This window comes from Momordica charantia, assembly GCF_013281855.1.
Source record: "Momordica charantia cultivar OHB3-1 chromosome 8 unlocalized genomic scaffold, Mcharantia_2.0 BLBB01000008.1, whole genome shotgun sequence".
NCBI classification, from domain to species: Eukaryota; Viridiplantae; Streptophyta; class Magnoliopsida; order Cucurbitales; family Cucurbitaceae; genus Momordica; species Momordica charantia.
The window spans coordinates 29,723,973-29,751,885 of NW_028275166.1; the positions used below are offsets into that span (position 1 = coordinate 29,723,973).

Here is a 27,913-nt window from a genome sequence, read left to right on the forward strand (position 1 = left end):
GCATCTTACCAAGTTCAAGGGTAGAAGTGGATCTTTTTCCCTTATTTAAAAGCACAAATGCCCCCATATAAATAGAAGAAAAAGAAGAAACTTTCAAAGTTTCAAGTTTAATATGAGATTCATTAACTTGCCTGCATGAAGAACTAAAGCAATAATCCCAAGAGGAAGTGCATTTCAGCATGCTGCAAATCTCTTAATAAGCTCGTGTCTTCATTCTCAGATTTTATTACTGCAAAATGCAAAAACTCAAGTATCCAAAGTTACTATAGCAGAGAACAGTGAAAACTACATTCTTCATACAATTATACCGTTCTCTCAAATGGTATTATGAGCCCAATTCACCAAAATTGAAAGAGTAAATGATTAATGGCGCTTCATTTCCTGGAACAAATTCGCCACTCTTGGTGATAATCTTGGCAAAAATTTAAACAGCTGTTGCATAGAAAAACAAATGACAATTATCAATGTCTGAAGGAAGAAAAAGAAATAATATAGTGGCAACACTTGACAAATCAGCTACTGTTGATTAAGAATGAATCCAAGTTTCTAATCATTTCATACACATATTAGCTTCCCCAGCGGCTTTTGATCCATGAACACATCCAAATTAAAAGATAAGATGGAGAGAATAATAAGCGTGAATATTTTTTGCCCCAACCTCAATAGGATGCTGGATAGAACCAAGGAAGAAATTTAACTTTCGACTTTTGTTTTGATCCACAAAGTATTGCTCATTTTTCATTTTGGATCCTAATTTTTTAAAATTATGTTCTAGCCCTTGAAGCCTTTAGTTCATCTCACATTGATCCGTACTGTTGAGAAGGTTGAATGTCACTACTCTTATAAAATTAACGATACCACATGGAGATAGGTTTATGATTATAACATCATTTCATAACTTAAGGATCAATGGGATATCAGTTAAAACTCCAGAGATTAAATAAGTTAAAAATATTAAAACTAGACAAAATTACAAGTAATGCTTGATAGCCATGGCGAGAAAGAGGGAAGGCTGAAAAATTGGGTTGTATTTGTAGTTAAACAAATTAATCAAAAGAGCCAATTTAAACTTAGTAGATAAGACACCTATTACCATCCTAAATATCAATAGTTTGATACCCCATCCTTGCAATGGTTGATCTAAAAAAATAATAATAAAGAGAGATAGGAGCTCTGTGTGTGGGCATTGAGTGTGAGGGGTAGGGCGCTTGGTGTGGAGAGACTAGAGAGATGGGAGCTTGAAGCAGGTTTTCTGTCCGGACTTTTTTCAATCCAGAAAGCGGGATGGAGGGGAAAGAAACAGGAAGGATGAGAAGAAAAAAGAAAAAGGGTGAGAGATGAGGAGGGGGAAGGGAGATGTGCCCAAGTGCAAAGTTTTTAGACAGTTAACAAGTTTGTGTATTCTTTTTTTCTAAATCTTGCCATATCACCTAAATTAAGGAAGGAAAACTTAGCATTACAGGCAGCTAGTCAATATTTTGGTCAGCCTACATAACGATTATGTTTACAATTTTGAAAATCTCAGGTTTAGAATGGAACATCCTGAAACCTATAACTAAATAGAATCAGTTATGAAATCCCATGAACCAAAAAGGTATTTATCCTTAATTGTTTTACTTTAAAATTCTCCATAAAAAAACTAAGAAAATAATATGATCTCTAAGATCTTCAAAATTTCTTTTGAATTGGAGCCCATTCTTGGATAGGTTAGCTTAGAGTTTGTGGGGCTCCTCTTCTGATTTTTGTATGACCTTTACTTCTTTCATTTTTTTTCTCAATGAAAGCTTGATTTTTCTAAAAAAAAAAAAAAAAAAAAAATCCAAAATTTCTAGATATATCATTCACGTGCCTCAGCCCTTAATTCAGGTCAGGTGTGAAAAATAATATAGGTAACGGGAAATATATGTCAAACATACCCAAAGTTTCACACATGCATCCATGATAACTGGAACCAGGCATATAAAGATGGTTATAGCAGACTGATCAACCTCAAGGCCGTAGTGTTCAACAATTATCTCTAACAAAGTCTGCCATCCCGATTCAGAATGATACCTGCCAGCATGAATTTTTTAATAGCACCCCTAGTTGAGTAATTGTATTGCAATCATCAAATTCATAGGAGAATTGTACAATGTAATGGTGAATACATAATAAACATATGTAAAATATAGAACAAGAAAACCACATGTTGAATATTTTGACTTAAATTTGCTAATGTGATCATATGGTTTGTTCTTATGAAATCATAACTACATGTTTATGTAGGTTGTTTTACCATTAAGCAAATGGCATTCATCAAGTGTAAGCATTTTCTCAAATAATTTGCAATTTGAGTTATGTTTCATGTCTTCTCGACTGATTTGTGCAAACCACTCTGTGCTCTGGTCAAACTATATAGAAGGTAATTCACCTAAGCAAGTTTTGCTCACGCCAAGTCAATCTAAAATAGCTACGAATTTTTTGATTCTTATCCTTCTAAGATTTCGTTCAGGTTAAAGGCCTAATCTAACTAGTAAATAGTAATCCTTTGACTAACTGAATAAGGATAAATTTTTCTCTACATGCCCTTTAGAGGTGAAAAAGAGAGGACAAATCTTGAGAGAACAAAACAACTAAATTCAAACATATTTGTTCTATTCTTTGCATTAGAATTCTAGAGATTTTCTTTGTCCAATTCAGCTTCTCTTCGGATCATGAATTGAAGATCTCGATGGATGGAGTTCGAGATCAAGGCTTTCTTATATGTGCGGGTTGTGGCATTTGAAATATTATGATAATTCATGATCCCTTAAAAGAGTGACAGGTAACTCATGAAATACACAAGAGAGTTGTAAGATCCAAGTCTTTTACACTGCTTTAAAAGTTCTTGGCTTCCTTCAATGTCATTCTCAACTCAATCCCAATATTTTTGGAAAAACATATACTACATCAATTTTTTCTTCTATACATCAATATAGAGATTGCAATTAATAATTAAGTTGAAATTTTAAATTTTAAGATAAACCCTTAATTTCAAATTATTTTTATCTACACTGATCTACCTTTTTTACAGTGTCTCTCAATTATTATGACTCTTATTATTGAGGGTCTCAAACCCCCTTGCCACATTCTGCAAGCATTACTTATCTTAGAAAAGTCTATGTTACAATAGGTAAGAGAAGCCAAATGTGGTCAAGAGACTGGATCTTGAGATCAGAAAATAAGAACTCATCTAGGCTTTTTTCTATGCAGAAGTACTCTAGATTGACAGTGATATAGATAACCATGTCTGGTAAAAAACAAAAGAATAAATTTAGAATCACGGTAGTAGATGGAAAGAATTGATAGAACATTAGTAAAGACTGAATAGTTACCCTAAAAAAATATCTGTAATTAGTATAATTAAAAATGCCTTCCCAGTATCTGAAATATTACTTATTATTTTATAACCTGTAAATTTCAACAATGCTACCTGCAAAATCCACGGATGAAAAAGAAAATTGATTAGTGGTAGAACAGATTGCATAGCATAATTAATAATATTTCTGAAGCAAAATAATAATAAAAAAAAATTTCAAAAAGAAAAATTATGATGTTTAGACTTCAAATATAGTTTTGTTTCGATTCCCATTCCTACTGTTGATATGACAATATTATAACAGAATTGGTACAGATATTGTGACATTTGACATGGCAATGCTCAACCAAAATGAAATTGGTATTATTATAGTTGATCTACAAAAAATAATTATAAGGCCCATGAAGTTCGAGGGGGAGATAGTCTATTCTGAATAGAGACCACGAAAGTCCTTGTCCAATAACTGAAGCAGTAATAGATCCTTTCTAGAATCCAGCACGTATTTAAACAACACCACCACTTGACTTTGCTTTAACCCATATAAGAACTGCAAGATATCTCTAAACCCCAATGAAGATTTTCCCTTTTGGCTTCTTCTTTTTCTCTAGCTTTACTCTTTTCAACCATGAAGATTAAGTTCAAGAGATTCCATGAATTTTAGTCATTGTAAAATTGAGAACAAGCCTGACTGAGGACAAAAGGAAATCTTATTCTTTTATCATAGTGTGAAAAGAAAGGAGTTTCGGTGGTTATTCAAGAGGGTTACTTGTACAGAAAGGTCATGCTGGGTACAAAAGATTTCTAATCAGTGTGCAAACCTTTTGTGGTTGGAAGAGGTTTTTGAGGGTCATGCAGAAGGGTCGTGCTAAGTACAAGAAATTTTTAATCAATATGGTTAACTCCTAGAAGTGACCATATCATCTAATCAGGGGGCAAGGAGAAGCATGTGTGTTCCTGCTGGCAAAATTTTGGATGGATTCGTGATTCTTTGGGAAATGTTTAGGGATTTAAAAAGATTTATAGGAGGAGAGATTTTAGAAGTAGAAACTGCTGAAGGAAGATTGCCGGAACCAAGAACTTCTGAAAGAAGCGAAGTAAAAAAAAGGTGGCTAGAGAGTGGAGCAAAAGATGGACAGAAATGTGAAATAGATGTGCAGGGGACAAAAAGAAAACTTCTTGAGAAATAGAATGAAAGTACAAAGTTGTAAGGGGAGGAGCAAGAAACACAAGAAGTGTTAGAATTTGCAGTTATGGACTGAGGTATTACCATAGTGATCACTATAAGGCATTTCCATGATGATTGGCACTCAATAACGCACCCTAAGGGACATGGTTCCAGGATCAACCTTGTTGAATCCATTTGAGGCTGATAAAAGTGCAATTCAGATGCAAAGATAAAGCAGAGGGTGCTTTAATTTGCAAGTCTAATGGTTGGAAGGCAGTTGGTAATTCTTTTTTTTCCCTAAAATCTGAAAAGTAGAATTCTCAAAAGCATGGCAGAACAGAGGTTACTCCAAGCTATGGGAATGGATCAGCCCTCCGATGGATCTGCCTTAAGACCATCTCGTACACACTTTTCCAGCAATTTTTTTTTTAATAAGAAACCGAACTTTTCATTGAGAAGAATGAAAACAAAACAGAAAGACAAGGGCAATTAACAGCCTCTATACCTTACACAACCGTTTAGCCAACATGAAATTCGAACCCATTTCCCTAAGGTCTCTTTATTTATTTATTTATTAATTTTCTGGGGATGAGTGGATCATGTTGTTCATTTAATAAGGTCAATGGCAAGATTGGAGAGAAGTTCTATCATGGAAAGGTAATTAAAGAAGGGGTGGCCAAAAAGCAAGGACATGTATACAATATGACACTGATGCAGTGACACATTAAGTCCTAAAAATCTAGAACATCGACGTGACAAGGACACGTTTATCGTCGTTGTTGTTGTTGTTGTTGTTGTTGTTATTATTATTATTATTATTATTATAGATTTTAATGATTCTCATGCTAAAAGTTTATTCTAGTTTAAATGCATACAATATTTTATATCAAGATAGATCCCAAATACTTCAATCTCACTAATAAATGCCTATGCACTTATGCATCTATGACCCAGGGTAAATCTTATAATATTTCAATCTCATTAATAAAAGCTAGAGGGAGAAAGCAGGATGTAACTTACTTTACTTTGATTGAAGTACAAAAGAACGAATAATGAGATCCCAAATACCATGTCTGACCATATATTAGCAAATGCTTTACGGTTCTCTAACCTCCACTCATCTCTCAATGATAACCTGTTGAAGCAGCAGTAGCACCGACCAGAAAAAATTGTAAACAGGGTGTCTTTAAACCAAATGGAAAAGCGTTTATACAAGAATCACTGTATACAAACTAATATACGCATGATCTATGTATGTATATATCTATGATGTATGAATGCAGTATGTACAATTTTTGTGTATGTGTGTAATCTCAACCAAAAGCTACAAAACAGCACATGTAATTATCCCATGAGTCTATGACACCCTTTTAAATTAATTGCAAAAGGTCGCCATGTGCATAAACATGTTGATTATTTTCATGTATGAAAATGAAAATGAAAATGAAAAATATTAATTGACACAAATACCAAGGTTCAGCATTTGTGTGAATTGCAGCTGTGGGATGAAAGGAAAGATGAATATGTCGTTTGCTAAAAGGTGCTTTAATAATAATGTATAGTTGAATTGGTGATACAACGGGAACTTAGGGAGCGCAACTAGAAATTCCCAATAAAAATGTCGACTAACAAAAAATAGTATTCTTCATTAATTTTGAAGGTGAAAGGACACTAGCTCGCCCTTTAATGATATGCTTACTAAAGAGAAGATTTTCTCTTGGGTTTTTCGAAGAATCTTTAATGGTTATAGGAAAAGGCAGCAGGCTTTATAGGCTTTATTGGCATTGGTGGTTTAAAAAGCTATTCATTTCATATTAAAGGTTATTTTCTGTCCACGAAGTCTCTCTATGGAATTCGAGGAGCTCCTCGTTTAAAACAAGTGATAATAGCTATTTTTTGGATTCATAGGTTTGTTGCCTGCTTTCTTCCTTGCTTTGTCATTTAAAGGACTCTTCTCGGTTTATTTTCCGATGGATCTCGTAGCCTTAAACCTTTCAGCATTATTTCTTGTATTCTCAATTCTCATCCTTCAATGGGGCCAGAAAATTGGAGAATCAAGCTAATTATGAGAAGGAGCTTGCTGAAGCATTCACCAAATTTTCAATGAAATACAAAGCCTTGTTTTCTGAAAGTGAGTTTGATGAAGATGGAAGATGAAGACGAAGACGGTTTTGTGTGTGCCAAGCCGAAAAATCTTGTTGCAGCTTTTGGAGCTTTGAATCTTCTCTTGCCCCAGCTTGAAGGAATCATTAAAGACTCCTTTGGCGTGCCTTGTTTTTATTTTAGATATTTGTATGAATTGGGAGATATTTATCACTTCATAGTTCATTCTCTTATTTATTTATTTATTTTTTTTTCTTTTAGTTTTCACTCTCTCCCCTTTTTGGGATTGTATCCTTTGAACTTTTGTTTTATTTAATTTTATCAACGAAAAGTCTTGTTACTTGTTCAAAAAATATACAAGAATATCAAAGTTGATGCATGAACTTTTGCAAGAATCTTTGGAACTATAGAAGCTTGCAGTACATAATAAAATTTAAATCCATCTACTAATTGTAATATTAAAATGTCTGAACAGGAAAAAAATTTATGCACCCAATGACCCAAAATGCATGCTACAACGAGAGAATATAATGTGCACCAATAATAGCACGATTTTAAATGTTTCTAATGGTGTGGGTGAATTCTTCAACAATTAAAACCCAAAAATATGAGAAGCTACTTAACAAGAAAAGGTAAAGTTAATGGCATAAATTATTTACTAGAAGGTGAGCACTGATTTAAGGAGAGGAAATAGGTAGAGGAAGAAACCAAAATTAATGACCTAGTTAAAACAAAGGACCCGGCCAAAACTGTGATTCTTTTTAATAAGAACGCATTCGTGAAATGAACCTTTCTTTCAGTCGTACCATAATCACAATTAAAAAAAAAAAAAGATAATAGGATTTACTAAGGATGCTTATATTCTTCCTGTATTCAGCATTTATTTCTCACTAACAAGCTTTAGTTTCTCATTTAAAGAAAACAAAAATTGTGGATGGGAACTTACGCTTTATGCCGTAATTCCCACCATAGCTCTTCATCAGAAAGAGGAGGAGATTTCCCAATTTCCATCTCAAGTTTGAATCTTTCTTTCTCAACTTTTAGCTCCTCAACCATCTCGAGCTTCTGATGTCTTCTCACATCAAGCATCTCTGCAGCCAGTGGCACTTTCTTGACATACCTGTTTGAATTTTAGAATTTAGAAACATAACTGCAGATGACAGAGAAAACTAAGAGCTTAAGAACCATTACCAAAGGGAATCTTTAAAAATGAATTAAGCACAAAATTGAGAATGTACTGATAGGAACTTTAACAAGATCGATTGTTATCTACAATCCTTTAGATAACCTAAAATAACAGAGCTCATGCTTTAAGCAGAACCAAAGTGTAATACTTCCATCTGTTCCTAATCTAATAATATTTAATTTTAGATATCTATATTATGATGGAAGTATAAAATAATTTGAATAAATGGGTAATGGATAGCAAAGAACAATTTTTTTTTAATAACAAATGTCTTTCACGTCCCATTATAGCCATGAATAATCTATGGTAGATAAAAAATGCACTTATATGTATATGAAAATTTTTTCTTATTAGAAAAGCTCTTGAAAACAGTGAAGAAAGAATGAACATGTGATTTGATCATGGTGATTCCTGGACTGCAATTTTAAACACAACTTAAAACTACTGATACGTAAAGATACGGGACAATAATATCAATTTAAAATTTCCCTCTAAAAGACACGACAGATCATAAAGAAAAGCTACCCATCAATTACCTATCAAGAAAGGGCATGAGAACGTAATCATGAACCACAAAATCCAATGCGCAGGGTATAATTATTAGGACTGTCAGAAATTTTGCCTGCAAAATACCAAAATGAAAATAGCTTAGAATAGGAACGATTTTATGTATAGTATAATAACTATTCCCAGAAACAATGTCGGCAGAGAATTCAAAGTGCAAGAAATTTTTTTTAGTTTCAGTTCCCTGTTCAGTGCTATATTTGAATAGAATCCAATCATTAACAAGTGTTCGATCAATGGCTTAATGCTACTGGACAGCTAAAGATCTTTAATATGTCAAATTATTCTGGCCATTTTGCAAGAAGAAAGCAAGTATCCGATTTATATCTAGCCAGAAACTGAGGCATTTGTTAAATGTTCCTCTCAAGATCATAACTACTTTGTTATCCACTGTGTTTTTTACTACCATGCAGCCGAATCTTGGTGGTTGGTTGGTTATTTCTTCCAGCAGTTGTATGTGTTGTACATCATGACCCAACTATCATAGTCCATGCAGCATCATGATTGAACTTTCAACAAAGGCTAGTGGTAACACTTCTCGTGCCTTTTTAATTCTTTGGATCTATTGCACTTAATGAAAGTTCTTTCTCACTGAAACCGAGCCTACAAAATTTGCTACTTGATGGTAGTCTTGAAAATTTTTATAAACTAGCCAAATGGACGTGCATTCTCTAGTATAGCTCAGACTTAGCTTATGCTTCCAACTTGCGTGGAACTTGAACAGCATAATCATGCATGCCACCATAGGTGCATACTTGCTCTCAAGTCATCTTGCCTCTTTTCTTGACCTGACCAAGGTCCACAGTTTACCCTTGCTTCTTCTCTAGGCCAAGGTTTAATGAATACACATACTTGGCTTTATTTGTATGTGAATCACAGTTATCTTGCTTCTATACTGAGCCAAAACACACAAGAGTGCAAGACAAGTCTTGCTCCCAAAAGGTCAAGACATGCTCCATTTAATGTCTGCAGCTTGCCCAGCAACACTATACAAGTAAGGGCAGAGGGTAAGCGTTCACCCTCCCTCAAGCTCTAAACAATAGCAGCATTCCAATCGACAATCATATATCGGCTATAATTACAAAAGAATTTCTTGTGGTTTATAGTCCACCAAGAAGCAATATGTCGTACATTACTACAAAAGTAATCTTCTAAGGACTTTTTATCTTCAAAAAGCCTACGATTTCTTTCTCTCCAAAGAAGACAAAGCAAAACTTAACTGCACAATTGCAAAGCACATAGATTTAGGGAGAGAGAGCCGAATAAGGAAACTTTTTATGTTATCTATCTGCTTGAGAAATAGTATTTCTACTGACAACCACTAATCCAAAAATACAAATACTTCCCTAACCATCAATCAGTCAAATAGACAAATTTTCTTCATCGCATAAAGTGTCAAGATATTGAGCAAAGTAAATATTACCTAAAACAGGGTGCCCTGCCAGAGGAATCTAATAACACCAAGGTCGAGATCAATAAAACAAATTGATAATGCAAATACAACAGAGAATCAGCCCATATAACTTACTTCTCACAAGTCAGTGGGAGTAGTTACCAAATGTGGCACAATCAATGAACTTTTTGCGTAAGGGAAAGGGAAAGATGGACTCTTACAGCACTGGGGAAATTTGAGATGTTATAGACCCAAGTTAATGGTAATGGCATGGCTATTTAGCTCTATGGACAGACGTAAGGTGAAGTTACAGTTTTTACAACGCAGCAAAGATGATTGGGGATGCAGTCAATTCAACATACACCAAACTCTAAACAGGGTAATGATGGCCAAATAAATGAGCTAAGATAAAAGGTTTTGGCTTTATAGAAGTTTCGATTGAGTAGGTTGACGTTACGTTTCCCAAATAAGATTAGGATTTGAAGTCAATATCATACAGATGAATGCCATAACTAATTATAACAAAATTTCAATAAAGTAGAAAACTGAGTTGATTATGAAAGATGTTAATACTAGTCAGAATCTGTCCATTTAAGGTTAACAAATGAGAGCTTACCGAATTTAAGGAGGCATACTGGAATACACGATCTTCATAGAGTATGTCATCTTGTTCCTTCCCGAGAACCAAATCTCTGACGGACTCAACTAGTCCCTTCTCAGGCAATAACTCACTAGCATCCGACAAGTTTTCGTCCAATTCCCCTAGACCATTATCCCAATCTTGACTCCACGAAGTTCGAACATGATTAGTGTCATCATAGAGCCAATCAGTCCACCTCTGACCCTGTTCATTCCTCACATCTTCCTGTGCTTCCTTCAACTCTATAATGGCCTCAGCCCTCTCCTTCCACGCCTCAAATTTTTCATCATCAGACAAATTTTCGTCACTTGCAACACTCTCCAACTCATCCTCCAGCATACCATCATCCATAAGACCTAGCCAATTTCCATCATCGTCAAAAAAGAACTTCTGCCACCAACTCCTTTTCCTCGAATACCCACCCTTCTTCTTGGCATTGAGAACATGCCGAGTGAACCCTTTTCCCTTGAGACCCAACCAAGCCACTTTATTCAAAGAATTGCGCGAAGGAGAATTGAAGACACAAGACACCTTGCAGTCAACAAAAATGAACTGGCGGCGTAATACAATTGAAGTGCTCATCAAGAACATATGCATACACCCACATTTTTCAGCTTTCCAATACGATAATGCACACTAATTTCAACTTCTGGGTCGAAACGAACAGATACAAAAATTAGAAGAAATGAGAGCAATCAGACAAAGAATTCCTCTAGTCTATGTATTATTCACCATGCATATAACTCGAAAAATAAACTGGTAAGAACTGAATAAGATCAAAAGAAACTCAGCCCCGCATTGTCGAAACAAAATCGCTGGGGAAAAATGTTGAGCGAAATTTCTTCGCTCCCGTGACTCCTCCGCTTGTACTGAAGCTGAAGAAGGAAATGAGACTCCGAGGAGAGGATAACGTAGACGTAAGCTACGGCTTGTAGATAATTCCAGAATTACTGGATTTGACTCTTTGACTATTATGTTTTAATTTTTTAATTTTTCAGAAATTGTACACAAGGTCGAACTTCTAGTTCTACTACATGTTGACTTGATTCCTTATTCCTTACTTTTTTGTATGCTTGTATCAAATTTTAAAAGTTTCTATTCCACTACTAAACTTTTTTTATTTTAATTCTATCGAGGGGCGTTTTTGGTTTGCGTGACACGTTAACGTGAATAGGCGTTTGATATTGACTTATCTGGAACATTGGTTGGTGGTACCTTATTGTGATGACATTTGTATTAGTGATATTTTGTCGATGGTCAGAAGATCATTTGTTGGTGGAATTGACATCCTACTGTCTGTTGATGTTGAGCTCTACCTTTAGACACGTTAGTTGTTCCTCCTCATGCTCGATGCTCGATGTGTTCGAATTAAGATTTAGATACAGGTGTCTCAATAGAAGAGGGCCAATGTTGCACTTGATTTTACCCCTTAACCGATTACATATGATAAAAATTGATATTAATGGATTTCAAGTAGTGACATAGGTATGTATTGAGTGGTTGTACGAGTTAATACTTCATTCACACTCAATACATATCTTTAAGTTATTGTCTTACACTGGGTATTCTCTCCTGGGTAAATAATCTCCTTTTTTTCTAATTAAAAACTATTAAATTATAAATTTTTGGTCCCTACAATTTGAAATTCATTTTAATTCAGTCCATAAACTAGTCGTGAATTTATAAGATGTAAATTGAAATTAAGTGGTCAATCGAACATATTTCAACTTAAGAGACATATATCTTCTATCAAAATCAAGGATTCAATCCCATACACATTCAACATCTTTTATTAAGTAATAATTGACAACATTGTAATAATATGTAAAAAATAGTTATTTTTGTGTGAAATTGCACAAATCAGCGCAAAAGCGTTTACAATGAATTTCAATTTGATCAATCATTCATACAACTTATAAGATTGTTGCAATTAAACTAAATTGTTTTAATATCGTTAGTGATAAGTTACAAATGGCATAAATCATTCCTAAACTATAATGATTAATCCAGTAAAAAACTATCGAATGATTAACCTAAAATTTTTAATTCTATAAAATTTGAAATCTTAATTATTACAATTTAACAAAGAAGAAAAAGAGGAAGTTATACAATCAAACCTCAAACTATAGAACTATAGAAGGGTTACATCTAGACTAATATTTTAATGGTTAATATTATAGTTTTCAAAATTTACATAATAAATTTTTTGGTTAAATTGTAGTAATTCTATCAACAATTTATTATATACATCATTATAATTTAGAGAGAGAGAAAAAAAGCAAAATAATATAAGAAAGAATAGAGAAAAAAGAGCAAAATAATATGAGAGAGAGAGGGGCAAAATAATATAAGAAAAAATAGAGAAAAAAGCAAAATAATATATGCAAAAAAAGAATGAAAAATGCAAAAAAATAGAGGGGAAAAAGGCAAAAAAATATATATATACATATAAGCACAAAAATAGAGAAAGAAAAAAGAAAAAAAAATACGAGCAGAAAAAATAGAGAGAGAGAGAGAAAAAAAAAGCAAAATAATATAAGAAAAAAATAGAGAAAAAAGCAAAATAATATTGCAAAAAAACAGAGGGGAAAAAGGGCAAAAAAATATGACCAAAAAAATAGAGAAAAAGAAAGCAGAAAAAATATAGAGAGAGAGAGAAAAAGGAAAATAATATAAACAGAAAAGATAGAGAGAGAGGTACTCAAAAAAAAAGATAGAGAGAGAGAAAAAGGCAAAATAATATAAGGAAAAAAAAAAGAGAAAAAAGCAAAAAAAAAAATCGAGGGGAAAAAAGGCAAAAAAATATGAGCACAAAAATAGAGAACACAAAAAAAGCAGAAAAATAGAGAGAGAAAAAAAAGCAAAATAATATAAGCAGAAAAAATGACAGGAAAAAAAAAAAAGCAAAAAGAAAAAAGAAATAGTGTCGCCTGAGAGATTCGTTGACTCGCGAGGAAACCCCACGTACTTAGCAGGCACACGCCTTAACCACCCGGCCAAAGCGACGGATTTGATACGAAGCTCTAAATGTAAATATATAATAAATATGTGATTATATGTTTTTTGCGATTAATATCAAAGTAGTCTCTATTATTTTACATATTTCGATATGGCCATTATCGTTTGGTGAAACCTGATTAATTGTATGTATCGTTACTATATTAAATATGTATCATATTTTCTATTTGAGCTTGTATTTTATAATTTGGCTTACTAAGTTAGCTACCCACCTGTGCTATGAGTATAAAATAAAGTATTGATTTTTTATATTTCACCAAATTAAAACTAAACTAATTTTTTTTAGTTCAACAATTGTAGAGGTGGAAGATTGAACTGTAAACCTTAAAGAGTAATATGTGTCTTATACAAGTTCGAATTGACAACTAAATTCAAATCCGAGGGATTAAATGGAAACTTTTGAAATCATACCCAACCAAGTTAACAATTTGATATGATGTTTAATCAAATTCACGAGCAGAAGGAAGGAAAAAGCACACACTATGAAGGCATTTGTTTGATTAATTTATATTTTAACATTTTTAACATTTAAGAATAGGCTGGCAAATATATATTTTAGTTCTTTGGTACTTTTTTCAATTTAATTCTTACTATTTAATACATTTCAATTTAATCTCTCATATTTTAACATTTTTTATTATACTATTTATAGTTGGTGAATGTTAATGGCTAATGATAAGCTTTACATGGCATAATACTAAGTGAGTTGGCACAAATTTAGATCAAGAATCAAAATGCTCAATGGTAGAAAATTTCTAATGTCTCCTCCAAATTTTTTAAAGTTGAATGAAATTTCAACTTTATTTCCTCGAGTGACTCAATTTCTTCTCTAAACTTCTATCAACTCAAAATTTATCATCGCCTAATTTTAATATTCACCAACAAGAACAACATTATTGAAAAATATTACAATATTAGGGACCTGAATCGAACCATTTTAAAAAATGAAGACCAAAGTGAAAAACGCCTAAACATTAAAGACTAAAAATTCTTAGCCTTCTAAAATATTATATCATAAATAAACGGTGAAAGTCCGTACTTACAGCATTTTAGAGAAGACAAAGTTATAGCAATTATGTTTGGCAACCCTAAGTACCATTTTGAAGCATGTTCATGTACTTATTGGCATTTAAGATTCAATACAATTATTTTCAACATTATAATTATAATACATCTCTAGTTGTCACACCTAATATACCTTTACTTTAAAATATTTTAAACCATGAAATGAAATTAAAATTATAATAATTTAGGACTAAAATGATCGATTCGATCCCCCATTAAAATTTTTCAAACGTACCCAAATTAATTAAGCTTTAAACGAACGACAATAATAATAACATTAACACTTTAAAATTTTGTCTATTTTATTTTAGGTATACCAAAACATCTATTTTGGTCCCTTAATTTTTTTTTAATCTAATTTTTTAGGTCTCAATTCCAGTATAACACTCCCTTCATAATGTAGCATAACTTTGTATAAAAAGTTTCCACTATGTATAGGACCATAATGATCACTTTTTAAAAGTCTAGGAACAACGAGGAATGTTTGACCAAAATAGACCGTTTGAAAAACCGTAAGTGCAATGCAAACCCATATATAAAAGTCACAATACACATTTAAAACCTATTGGGTGGAGTTGGGAGTATGTATTACATATCAAACAAAGTTTAAAGCCAGAATCAGAATTCACAAAACCAAACCAGTAGAAGATATTCTTATGCTACAGACATGGACATTATCTGGCGAGCAATACCTGGATCTTGTTGCAACAGCTCCCTCAAGTTGTTCTCCACCTCCGCCATTTGCTTCTCTAAATACTCCTTTGATGTCTGCAAAAATGATTATGGAATTCGTCTTCGTGAAGGGAGGAAGAAGAAAAGAGCCAATACAAAACTATAACAAGCGAAGGCAAATGTGCTGACTTCTGATATATGCATGCAAATGTAAATCTTTCAAGAAAAGGTGAGAAGTTCAAAGGAAGATTTCTTGTCCCTGCAGAGGAAAGAGATATGTACCTGCAGTGAGGCGATTGCAGCTTCACTATCCTTTAGCTTCTGCTCCTGTTCATTCATTAAAACTGACTTTGGCTCTAGAACAAACCTGGTCAGCACGATATAGAAACAAGAAATAGACAGCACAAAGTAAGAGAGTTTCATCTGTGTAATATGAGAAATAAAAAATAAAATCTAACTTTAAGTCGTTTGGATAATTGTAGCATCACTCACGTTCTCCCTGCACCATAAGAATGAGGGCAGAAAATCAGTGGTAAATAAACTCAACATGGAAAAGTTGAAAACTTAAAACACCTTTGGCTAACCATGATTTAGGCAAAGAGTGAACAACCTTCTAGTTAAACAATAACGCGTTGTTAAGTACCTATAGATTTGTAAGCATTAGTGTCTTCAGACAACTGTCGAAGTTCCTCCAAGGTTAAGAAAGCACGCTTCTTTTCACCCTCCTTGTTTCGTATCTGGGTCTGCACCTGAAAAACAAGGTAAAACCAGGCTTTGCTTTTAAAGTCAAGAATGCTCCGTTCACATGAAGTGACGCATTGAAGAACTGAATTTGTCCAGAAACTAAATACTGAGATTTTGAGGGCTTACCTTAACTTCAACACTAAATATTATGTCCTTGACATTTCAAAACTAACTTTAGTTAGAGAGCTTGACAAAGAGACTTACATGTGTTTTTTCATACGTAATTTCAATAAAATATAACAGCTTTGATGCAAGACTGATAAAGAAAATGTCAGATTTGCATAAGTATTATGCCGTCAACGATGAAAATAAGGTCTCGATCTCCACAAATATATCATCCCTCGAACCTCACACCAAACACATTCGAAATCCACGTTTATTACATTTTACTATCAACTACTCGAGTTACAATAATACTGACCATTATTCTGTAGATTCAACACATGGTTGATAAAAAAGTGTAAATTGTATAATTGTAAATTTTGTATATCATATAAATTGTGTAACCAACAGTTTAGACTCTAGGAACTCAAATGCAACTTGTGAAGATAGAGGGGATAAAATGACCAAATAAGAAGAATTATCACTGATGAGTTCATGAGAATGATCACACGATTCAAAGTATAAATATCTCTAGAGAAATGGGAGTTCAGTGGGAAAGAGATTCACATGTGCAGGGGAAGTGGGCCTTGGGATTGGCAATGCTCTAGTTTCAAAAAGGCTTTAGAACTTAGAAGTTCTCTCAAGAACCTAATGCCTCATGCCATAAGGACATAGCAGGTAAATTTGGTCTATATGACCTTGGCAGATGCTCTAGCACGAATAAAAGAGCTAGCTATCATCATTTTTTATAATTTGGAGTCGGAGCTTTGCTCTCCTATATCCAAGGGCACTTGTACCCACTCCAAGGCCTAGACCCAGGAGACATCTAAAAGAACTAGCTATCATACAGAAGGCGCAGAAAAATTCTCTTAATCTTTTTTCTTCTGGAGTCTTTTCGTTCCATTAATTACTACAACTATCACCACGACTACTTATTCTCTCTCTTTTCTTCAATTTTCGGATTCATTATAAAGACCAAATTGATTAGAAAACAGAAAAATAACCAAACAAGTCAACATACTTTCTTAACAAGCAGCAAGATAATAACAAACTTCCAAAAGAATTAAAAAAAGAAAACGAAGTAAACAACAAATGAATATATAAGAAACAAAAGAACCAGCATTCATCAGCTACATTAATTGACCTGGGAAACATTCATTCATTTCCAATAACTTTTCATCGTCTACACAACACGTATCAGATCAATCCAGGCAACAATTACAAAAATCTTTCACTTCTACAAGTTCAGAAAACATTAAATTAAATCATTCCCAATAAGTCCAAGAAATGAAAGGGAAGTACCTGCTTCAGCTTTCCAGTCACCTCGATCATGCGACCTTGAATTTCCAAGAAAGCCTATGATTCCAGAAAGAAAACAAGAGCTCGGGCATCAGTAAAATGCGAGTGATGAAGGGGAAAAACAAGATTAAAAGAGTAAAAATGCTCACAATTCTGTTGGCCTCGTCCGCCATTTCTAATTATTTCGAATACTCAGAATCAGAGTTCGCGTAGACGATGTTAGATTACGAACTCGCAAATTCTAGGGTCCGTCTGATGTAATTCGGATCTATCGGGTCGGACTCTAATTATATTATTAAAAAACTACTCATAGATCTCTATAATTTTTTTTTTTAATTATAGTATTCGATTAAAATTCTAGAGAATTATAAAAATGGTTTTTTCATCAATTAATTACAACTTAAAAGTGTCGAGAATTTTTTCTAAAGAAAACAGTTAACTAATTTCCGACTAAAAATAAATATGTAGAAACGATTTCTGATCCAATCAAATACAATTCGAAAGGGTTTTTTTTTCCTTTTAAAAGATGAATTTCTATACAAAATACATGTTTATATCAAGACACACTTAAACTTCAAGCATATTATTAATTGAAAGATTACTTAATTTTATGGGCCCACATATTTTTAACTATTTCAAAAGTTTATTTTAAGTTTTGAAATTTGAAGAATATATAAAATCTTTTAGGGTCTGTTTTGATTGGTGATATAAAAACATGAATCTATAAACAATGAATTCAACGTAAACAATGACTGTATTCTATGTATTTTTGTTGTTTTTAAAGTATGTGTTTGTAAGTTTATTAAAAAGTTGAATTTGAATTTAATAATGTTTTGAAGTTGTGTTTTCTAACGTACTCATAACAATGAAAATAAAATAGATAATAAAACAACCGGTTTGGTTTGATTTGAAAATTTATTAATAAATATATTATCATATTTTAGGTTGTAAAAATTATTTAATTAAATAATTAAAGACATAGTATGATACATTATGATTTATAATATTATTTTCATTTTTATTAAAAATAAAATAGATTCATAGTATAGTATTGCACATCCAATAAAGTTTGTACTATATCAATAATAACTACCATCACAATTTGTCTTGTTATATAATAATATAGTACTATGTTCTTTAAAGTTCGCAATAATAATGGAAATAAAGAAAAATATTTAATGCATATTACATGAATTTATATATGTCATCAATTATAATTTAAATATGACTGCCAGAATATAGTTCAACTGATTAAAATATTTATATCCGATCAAAAAGTCATGAGTTCGAATCCTTATATCAACATCAGTATTATAGCTTAAATATGACTGTCAATATGAGTATAGTTCCACTAATTAAACATCTATCTTCGATAAAAAGTCGTGAATTCAAATCCTCGTCTACTCGCTAAATTTCTTGAAACATGGTAATAGATTTGTTTCAAAGGGTTTCCATTACATATAAGTTTATGTTAAAATTTTGTCAACAATGATCAAATTAGTCACTTTTTAAAAGCACATAGATCAAAATGAACGTTTTAAAATTACGTTGACCCAAATGAACACGGTAAAACTACGTGAACTAAAATAAAACAAAGTAAAAAATAAACCGATGAAAATAATATTTAAACCTTTATTCAGTCGAAACTATTGTTGCTTGTCGCAGTAATGCAATATTTCAGCATTGATTTTTCACAGAAACCACTGTGTGGAGAAAATACCAAAAAAGAAAAAGAAAAAAAAAACCCTAAAAAGTATATGGTTTAGCCTAAATGCAAAGGGGTGATGGGAGTGATATCTCTATTGCGCATATAACTCAAAAACTGTTCAGGCAGCTCCTCCAAAAGTGCTTGTACTAAAGATATCTGCCCACCTGCAATGTCATAACCCAAAACATAACAACTTTTAAATACAAATAATATTATTATTTTACTCGAGCTTTATCTTTATCTTTTAGTAACTCTTTTGGCTCATCAATCTTGACAGAATTCTATTTTTGGATCGGTTGTTCGTTTGAACGTTTTGGACTTTGATACCATATTAATATTCATGGGGTTTCATCTCAAAATCAATTGACAATGGGAGTAGTCCAAGTCTATTATAAATCTATGTAAGATCCTTTCTTTTATCGATATGGGATCCTTAACACTTAGATATCCTATTTCTGTTTATGTTTTCTAATCTCTCTGGTCTTTTTAATGCATTTCTAGTTCCTATGGTTTAATCTTGAGTTCATAAATAAAAATTAACTCAGAGTATTAATTAACGGAGTATAAGAATAATTTACAGAGTGCATCTGATTCAGTTTAAGCTCATTCATTGAAAACACAAAGAAGAGGAAACTAGATTAATTTTTATTATGAATCTAATATTACTATTCAGAAGTTCGTAATTTTTTAATTATTTGAAAAAGTAAGTGTTACTTACTGTGCACTTCTCGCATTGAAACAAACTGTACGATGTCTCTTGTTGCTATGCGACCCGTAGAACTCTCCAATCGTTGTCCGTTATCCGCATCAAGAACCTGTAGCATAGCATAATATGAAGTGTTCTTGACATTTTAATATGTTAGGATCATTTAATCTTTGATATTTCCTGTTTATATGTAAACAATGATAAAATAATATTTTTTTTATCTATATTTTGGAAAAAAACCAAAAATATAAATTAGAAACGAGAATCCAAGAAACTTGATTTTATTGTTTCCGAAATTTTTACGCAGTTTTAAAAATGTTTCTAAAACATGAGGAACGAGAAACAAGAATATATCACATACTAATGTTTCTAAAGAAATAAATGAGAAATAAGAAAAGAAAACGTTATCAAACAGAACTTTAATGTTCACGAAATGAAGGTCGGTTTGAAACATATATGTACCTCCATTTGTTTAAAATCTGCCCCTCCCACTCCCACTACAAGAATTGACAGTGGAAGATCAGATGCCCTCACTAAAGCATCCTTTGTTTCTTGAAGGTCAGTAAGGACTCCATCCTACAGATTAGTCAATTCAAATCAACCACAGAGGTTAGTAAGTAAAAATTTCCCCTTCTAACATTTTAAAAGCATCAATTCACTCTTAAAATAGCATTTTATGTAATTTATCTCGTTTCAATTTCGTCTCTTTAACATTTTAAAAGCTCACTTTTAAATCTTTATTAACAAAGGCAACAGATAGAACTAATAGAGGGTTTTTTTTTAAAAAAAAAAAAGAAAATCAAAACATTAAAAGTAAAATTGAAACCAAATAGATCATATAGATAGATTAGCCAGATATTGTATAAGTTAACTTGAAATTAGCAACAAAAAAAGTTGATTAGGAACTTACTGTTATGATAAGCAGGACAAAATACTTATTTATGTTGGCAAAAAGGGAGTGGGCAGCAATTTCTGCAGCCTTGTTAATCACTTGGCCGAATAAAGTGGGCCCACCCAAAGAAACATGGCGAAGAGCACTTGCATATGCACCCATGATGCCTTCAACTCCTTCCACCTATAATTAAGTTGAAGTTTAAGGTAAATGTATGGGAAAATAATAACCAAAGAAGAAGATACATATCAGCTTAATATAGAGTTAAACTATATTTATAAATTTAGTTATTTGAATTTTATATTTCTATTTAATCTTTATCGTTAATATCATTGACGAAACAGTGATTACATATGTTATTAATCTCTTTACTTATATATTAGAATTCAACCAAAATATACCTAATAGACATACCACATATTGTTAATATCATTAACGAAATGGTGATGAATCATGCCATTAGTCTATTTAGTTGTTTTACAACCTTCTCCCCCCCCCCCCCCCCTCTTGATTCCTTCTTTCTTGTGTATTTCTTTTTCTACTTTTTTTAGTACAACATGCTAGAGAAGGGATTCGAACTCACAACCTCTTCGGTGTGTCTCCTACTCCTCTCCTGATACGAGTTATTTCCTAACCCTTTCTTCGTGCTTGTTTCAGGAAGCACTTCGACCACTCTTGGTTGTATATGGATTTTTTTGACAGACGACGAAGAGTGATGATTTACCGACGAAAAGAAGGTTGGAGGTATATGTCAATTACCTGACCCATGTTCGTTTTGGCTTCTTTTCCTACTTTGTTTCTTTCATCTTCTTGACAAAAATTAGTTTCCATAAAAAAAGAAACCTAACATATTAATTATTTATAAAGTTTACAAACTAAATAAGAGTAAGAAAGACACCAAGTATGGAATTATAAAGACCTCATATTGAGTTGGAGATTGACTCAAGTTGAAACAATGCGAAACGGTGCCGTCCGACGTTCTTGCCCCAAATCCCCAAGCTGGAAAGCGACGATCAGAGTCGTAAAACTGAATCACCTCCCCTACTTCCATTATGGCCTGCCATAAGTTCAATATTCTATCATCTCCAACCACAACATTTAAAAATTCACTCACTGAGTTTTAATTTTTACCTCTGTTTTCTATAATATTACCATTCAAATAAAGAAATGAAAATTCAAACCAATAACATACAGAAAGAAAAAGAAGTTACTAATGTCTTGGCTACTCATCGACTTAAATGTACAAGTAAAGAGGATTTTTCTAAAAGATATGCTTAAACACCAACTATTGGAAAACATTGGGATTAGAATTTAATATGAAAATTTTAATTTGCAAGAATGAGAGTGGTGTGGCCAACCTGCTGGTAACTATTCAACCGCCCAGAATGGTCAATGTAATGTAAAGAGTCGGGACTGCGAGGATTTCCATTCGAAGCTGAAACGCAACTTTAGAGGGTCAGTCAACTCATAATAAGTGTATTGGTTGATGCAAAAATTTCCTTTAACTTTTATTTTGCCAAATTTAGCCAATAAAATAGCCAAAATCAAATTACAGATCAGATGCCCAAACTCTGAAAAACCAATACTCAGTCTCTTACTAGCCACAAAAGGGCCGCAAGAGGGCCCGGCGAATATTACAAATATATTTTAAAATAAAAACTTAAACTGAGACTATTAATTTCAAATTAAAATTAAAATATTAAAGTTGAAACTGACTCACTTGGTCCGGTTTGATAATTTATTTTATTTTTCGTTTTCTTTTTATCGAACTTATAAATACTACTTCTACCTATGGGTTCCTTCATTTTGTTATCTACTCTTTTGAAAACCCTTTCAGAATTTAAGTCAAATTTTAAAACTAAAAAAATTAGATTTTAAATTGGACTAAAAGTTCAAATACATTTTTAAGATTTGCGAGAAACATGCCAAAGAAATTGGGAGCAAACAAACGTAATTTTGAAAAACATAAAATAAAAAATGAATGGTTATTGCTGTGACTTTTTTTTCTCTTTCAGGAATTACCTGTAAAATCAACAGCGACCATAAAGTTAAGCTGAAACCCACTAGAAATGTAGTCAAGAAAGCTGAATTGCGTTTTCTCAAGAAAATGATCTACGAATAGCTGACCCTTTAGAACCTACCAAACACAATTACATTATCTTATCGTATCAATATGAAGATGGAGTAACAAAATGGATATCAATTTCTAGAATTGTGAGAGATTACCTTCTCATAGCCACCACGAGAAGAGGATGGAATAAAAAAATTTGCACCACTTTTTTGTCGGTAAAGCTTTTCAAGATCAGCCGTCGATTTCTGGAGCTGACTGATCAGATAGGAACACACAAAAATAAGTGGATACATCTTACCATAATCTTGAAAAAAAAATCACAAAACTAAGTAACTTTTTTCACCCATAAATGAACCAACATTCTGGAAAAATAAAGAAATGGGCTAGAGATTGATGAACAGAAAATAATTACCCAATTAATACATGACTGCCATTGCTATTGAAATCAAAGCACTCAATGACCAAGGGGTTATCCTGTATCAAAGAGAACGCATTAGAATCCTATAAAGTGTTGTAAATGATAAAGAGATTGAGCTTCAGAAGTTCATATGCTTGCCTTGCTTCCAAACTTCTGCATGCTCAGGCATAAAGGTCTCCAAACAGGATTAAGATTGTCCTTAACCACCTCAGTTTTACAGATTGGAATTGAGCCTCCAATTTCAACAACTCTAGATATTCTCAAGAAAGGATCCTAACATATACAAAAAACACCGGAATCAAGGCGCCTTAAATGGAGCCAATATAGTGAAACAAGTGGTTTTAATTATTTAAGCACATCTTAAATTTACATTTACTAGTCAAAAGTGCCTTTTAAAATGTTAGAAAAAACTCAACTGTTTATCTTGAACTTGGTTAGTCTAGTCATGTTGGATGCTTTTAATCTAGGTTCGGGCATTTTATCATTGATTATAGACATTTTGTTGCCTACATGATCTTGTGGCTAAGTTTGGATATCGGGGTTTTGGACACTTTTTTGCCTACTTGATTTTGTGGCTACTTTAAACTACTTCTAAACAGGTGCTTAATCACCGTCTCTTTTAAGTATGCATCATTCTCAAAAGTCATTTCAAACTCACTTAAAGTAAATAACTCAATAAAATGGAAAAAGCAACTTCAAAAACATACGCTTTTAGAAAACAAGTCTTTATTGTTGAGCTGAGAACACCGGAGTGCTAAATCAATGACGCTTTTCGATGCAACTGTTTCCTCTGCTCGAACAGTAAGAGACCCTAAATTATTTCTTGGACCTCCACGCCCATCTTGGAGACGCAAAGTTAAACTTCGACTCTGTCTGGTAAGTATCTGCCATTCCAAACCCAAAAGAGGTGCACAAAACATAATGTATGACAAATTACTTTTAAAAGCAACTTCCAATCCAAACAGCCCCTAAAGCTTACCTCTGAAAGAACACAACTAGCTTCTCCTAGAAAATCTTGGTCACTCAAGTTTAGGGTCTGCAAGACAGTATAAGAAAGTTTTAGGCCAGGAATTATGAACATGGTAATGATATGAAAAGACGATGAAATAAATAATGTATACCTTCACAGGGACATTGTAATATTTGGTATCAACATCATATACACGAAATCTGGAGCAAAAACATAAAGAAAAAGTTAAAAGGACGTGTTTAAAAATAATTTTTGTGACTTTAAAAAGAAGAAATTGTGTGGCAAATACTCTTTTTGACCACATAGTTTAGCTCTATTTTTTCTTTTAAGTTTCAAAATCCCAAAATTTAACCATTTTCAAAGTGCTTCAAGATAATCTTTTTTGTTAGTTTTTTTTATCTACACTACTAGAAAAAGAGGGAGAGACTATTTTGGTATGAAAAATCTCAAGATTTGAATAGTAAGATTCTCAAATTTTAAAACCTCACTGTTTTATTTCCTGTTTTGTTGGATTTACAATTCATATACGAGCAATAATTAACTTTGAGTATGACTTGATTCAAATATGTTATACTTTTAAATTAATATGAAGAATAAATAAATAAAAACACAAACAAAAACAAAAACAAAATTTTTAACCATTTTAAATTTTAAAAAATTAAAATAAATACATCCAAAAAGCTCCTTTTAACTTTAAGTCGCACCAAATCATATCAACATGTGTAAAGCTGTCATGAGAGAACATGGGGAAAAGCTTACACCAATGTCTGCACAGTCTCAAAATGGAATGCAACTGATACTTTCTCTATCCACTGTGGATTTAGGTTATTCAAAATTACTTCAGTCCTACCTATCTCTTGTAGTACTCCATTCTTTTTTATGTACACAACCACCATTGGATCACTCTGAAAAAGGAACAATGCCAATTTGCTATGAAACAGTGAAAGAATTGACCAAGTTAATAGTTTAAACGTTTTGGGGTTAATTTGTTTGTTGAACGTTCAAGATACAAAAAAAAATCCACAAAAATTTTAGATGTGACTCCTTAAGATAATAGAAAGTTCTGCTCATAAGAAAAGAAAATACTTAAATAACGATATTGTTTTAGGAGTGGAAACTCATATATACTAATGTATGCTACGATGGAGAAATTGTACCTTTGAGGTAATGTCACAATCCAACAAGTTTGATGCTGACAAAGATAGCTGCACATTTAAAATTCAATAACTATGAGAAAACCAACAAACCAAAAAACACACAATCTAACATCACCAAAAATATATATTAAAAAATAATTTAAAAAGTTTTTTAAAAAATTTGTTCGTAAAATAATTGTTTTATTCTTGTATTTTCATTTATTTTTTTTAACTTCCCTTTCTTTCTGTTTTTTCTTTTTTATCTTTGACCAAATAACTAAAACTTTAGTCATTTGGCCCCTCTCTTCTTCTTTCTCTCTTTTTTTTTTAAGAAAAGAAATGGCCCCTCTTTACTAGTTTTTAATTTCAGGAACTGTTTTTCAAATTATCTTATCAAATTCTACATAAAAATATTTTTTTCATTTTAAAAATTATTTTAAAACACTACTTCAAAGTTAAAAGTGCTATAGGAAGGCCCACGCTGGACCCACATAATTCTAAAATGGACAGAGTTTGCTCTTTCTATATTGTTGGGCCCTCCATAGAATCATAATTCATCAGTATGGTCAGTCAAAGATTCAGTCAAAAATATAAGTAATAGGTATCTACCATTTTAATAACACTAATTATTATATGTGAGCAACCAAATAAGCATAACTCAATATAATTGATATCTCTATTGATATCTCCCATTATTGATATCTCCAATTAAGAAGATGGTACTAAAAAAAAATTATTATATTCGAGGATGGTTGCTCGAGAAGTATTATAATAAAAATAAAATATATAAAAGTAGTAAATAAAAAAAGTTACATAAATATAATAAAAAGATTGTGTAAGTTTGTAACTCATTATCTCTTAGTCATTTAAATAGGATATTTAAATCAATTGTTCAATTGGTTAAGGTATTATACAATTTTTTCCTAAAGGTATTTATTATAATGCATTTCTTAAAAGTTTAGTAAAATGAATTTATTAACATTATTTCCTATTATTTAAACAAAAATGCAAGTATTAGATATTATTATATATATGATTATAATTTTTTTTATTTCATGTATGGATAAAATATGTTAACTTAAAATTTAAGTTCCAAAATGTATATTTTAACTTAGCTTAGAAGATGTCATTAATTTTTTAATTAATATTAATAACTTGAACAAAAGTTTGGATCAACAAGTAGATATTATCTCATGAGATAAATTTTTGAAAAAAATGCATGATACCTATACATTAGATTTAGTCAAATAATTAATTGAAAGTTACAAATGAATAAATATTTTTTATATAAAGTTTAGATATTAAAATTTAACAATTAAAATACAATAAATTAGAAAAATTCAAAGATGAAATAGGTTTAAGTTTTTTTTTTTTGTCATTTCTACTTTTTTTTTTAATTTACTTCAGATATTTTCTACTCTTTTGTATTTTACTATTTTGCCCTCTACATTTTTAAATCATTAAAATTTACGACTAAAAAAACATTTTTAAATCATTTGTTTGTTTTTTTTCAAAGCTTATTGATTTATGTTACAAATTATCTTTACAAAAATCAATCGATTTTTTATGCTCGACTAGTCATAGATCCCCAACCAACACATAATCCTCACCGCCACATATTCTACTACAAATAATATATAATACTTTTTACATAATATTTAAAATTTTAATATATATATATATATTATTTTTTATTTTTGAGATGGGAAATAAATTAATCATAAAAATTAGAGAGAATAAGATTTAAGCCTAAAAAATATTGAGAACAGAACAACATAAAATATTTGCGGGGCCGCAGCGAAAGAATATACCTCAACTTGAGTAAACAAACCCTGAAGACCATGGGATCGGAAGAAGAAATCAACGGCATCGTTGTGGCCAGCGCCACTGCAGTCCGTCGCGACGTTACCGGCGCTCCGCCGGCCTCCTCCCACCGCCTGCCTTCCTCCTTTCACATCAGAATGACAACCGCCCATCCTCTTCTTCTCACTCGCAATGGAAACAGCAATCAAACTTCAATCGAGAGATGGAGAATCACAATCGCTTCGCCTCCCCCTCTCGTTCGCGATTCCGTCGAAAAAGCCTCAGGAACTCAATAAAAACTCCAAAAGAAACCCCTCTGTCCCGTCACTCGCAATCGCAAACAACAATCAATCTTCAAGAAACAGATGGAGAATCACAATCGCTTCGCCTCCATCTCTTGATCGTGATTCCGTCAAAGAATCTCACAGAAAACTCACCAAGAACTCCAAATACCCCCTCTCTCTAGTCACTCGCAACCGCAACCACAATCAAACTTCAATCACCAGATGGAGAATCACAATCGCTTCGTCTCCCCCCTCCCGCTCGTGATTCAACACAGAAACACACTAAGAACTCCAAAAAGCCCTCACTCTCGGTCGTCGTCACTCCCAACCGCAACAGGAATCCAAAAATCAAAGTAGAAACAATGGCGTCGGTTCCTCCCTGTCTGTGATTTCTTCGAAGAATCCCTCAGAAACTTACAAATTAAATCCTCTTCCTCTTCTGCATCGCACTGATTAAAGCGCGTTCGATTCTCAGTATCAGCGATCGTATTAATTTCCACTTATAGTTCGACAGGTCGCAGCGCCTGCCCCTTGGATTAATGCAAAAAAATGGCGTGTTCTGATTTCTCTTTACTGTGCTTTCGCGCGGGTGTATTTTATAGCTTTAACTTAACAATGGAGCCAAGGATTATTTATG

At 32.4% G+C, this 27,913-nt stretch overlaps 3 protein-coding genes across 5 annotated transcripts; all 3 read right to left on the reverse strand.

Moving 5' to 3' along the window:
- Positions 1-191: 191 nt before the first annotated feature.
- LOC111018215 (CemA-like proton extrusion protein-like protein) lies at positions 192-11,306 on the reverse strand. 3 transcript variants are annotated; one of them, XR_002602374.2, is made up of 8 exons: positions 10,365-11,304; positions 8,328-8,413; positions 7,552-7,725; positions 5,523-5,637; positions 3,354-3,451; positions 1,917-2,052; positions 309-432; positions 192-229 (listed from the first exon to the last, which is right to left on the reverse strand). XR_002602374.2 is itself a non-coding variant. In XM_022294221.2 (7 exons), the coding sequence occupies exons 1-7, from the start codon at positions 10,983-10,985 to the stop codon at positions 364-366; spliced, it is 1,299 nt and encodes a 432-aa protein (XP_022149913.1). In that variant the 5' UTR covers positions 10,986-11,304; the 3' UTR covers positions 192-363. The 3 variants fall into 3 exon arrangements, 1 of the variants encoding a protein (XP_022149913.1); XR_015792921.1 differs by having other exon boundaries at positions 192-432; positions 3,430-3,451; positions 10,365-11,306; XM_022294221.2 differs by having other exon boundaries at positions 192-432.
- Positions 11,307-15,005: 3,699 nt separating this feature from the next.
- On the reverse strand, positions 15,006-17,589 carry PFD1 (PREFOLDIN 1). The gene is made up of 6 exons (XM_022294114.2): positions 17,438-17,589; positions 17,292-17,345; positions 15,787-15,892; positions 15,636-15,642; positions 15,426-15,510; positions 15,006-15,239 (listed from the first exon to the last, which is right to left on the reverse strand). The coding sequence occupies exons 1-6, from the start codon at positions 17,459-17,461 to the stop codon at positions 15,126-15,128; spliced, it is 390 nt and encodes a 129-aa protein (XP_022149806.1). The 5' UTR covers positions 17,462-17,589; the 3' UTR covers positions 15,006-15,125.
- A 1,311-nt stretch (positions 17,590-18,900) lies between these two features.
- BON3 (Calcium-dependent phospholipid-binding Copine family protein) lies at positions 18,901-27,865 on the reverse strand. Its single transcript, XM_022294258.2, has 16 exons — positions 27,001-27,865; positions 25,211-25,258; positions 24,813-24,958; positions 24,205-24,253; positions 24,063-24,119; positions 23,791-23,967; positions 23,222-23,356; positions 23,078-23,139; positions 22,821-22,920; positions 22,617-22,731; positions 21,953-22,029; positions 21,514-21,651; positions 20,613-20,777; positions 20,165-20,278; positions 19,715-19,811; positions 18,901-19,160 (listed from the first exon to the last, which is right to left on the reverse strand). The coding sequence occupies exons 1-16, from the start codon at positions 27,163-27,165 to the stop codon at positions 19,051-19,053; spliced, it is 1,755 nt and encodes a 584-aa protein (XP_022149950.1). The 5' UTR covers positions 27,166-27,865; the 3' UTR covers positions 18,901-19,050.
- Positions 27,866-27,913: the final 48 nt, after the last annotated feature.

Bases quoted from the DNA above. Each gene is read 5' to 3' on its own strand.
- BON3 (XM_022294258.2), bottom strand. From the start codon at position 27,165: ATGGGCGGTTGTCATTCTGATGTGAAAGGAGGAAGGCAGGCGGTGGGA. The intron at 24,254-24,812 runs GTAAGCTTTTCC...TTTTTGCTCCAG, and splicing joins GAGACTGTGCAGACATTGGT to ATTTCGTGTATATGATGTTG. The intron at 23,968-24,062 runs GTAAGCTTTAGG...TTGGAATGGCAG, and splicing joins CTAGTTGTGTTCTTTCAGAG to ATACTTACCAGACAGAGTCG.
- LOC111018215 (XM_022294221.2), bottom strand. From the start codon at position 10,985: ATGCATATGTTCTTGATGAGCACTTCAATTGTATTACGCCGCCAGTTC. The intron at 7,726-8,327 runs GTAATTGATGGG...AAATTCAAACAG, and splicing joins CTCATGCCCTTTCTTGATAG to GTATGTCAAGAAAGTGCCAC. The intron at 2,053-3,353 runs GTAACTATTCAG...TCATGCTGGCAG, and splicing joins ATTACAGATATTTTTTTAGG to GTATCATTCTGAATCGGGAT.
- PFD1 (XM_022294114.2), bottom strand. From the start codon at position 17,461: ATGGCGGACGAGGCCAACAGAATT. The intron at 15,893-17,291 runs GTACTTCCCTTT...CTTGTTTTTCAG, and splicing joins TGACTGGAAAGCTGAAGCAG to GTGCAGACCCAGATACGAAA. The intron at 15,240-15,425 runs GTACATATCTCT...TCATTTTTGCAG, and splicing joins CTGCAATCGCCTCACTGCAG to ACATCAAAGGAGTATTTAGA.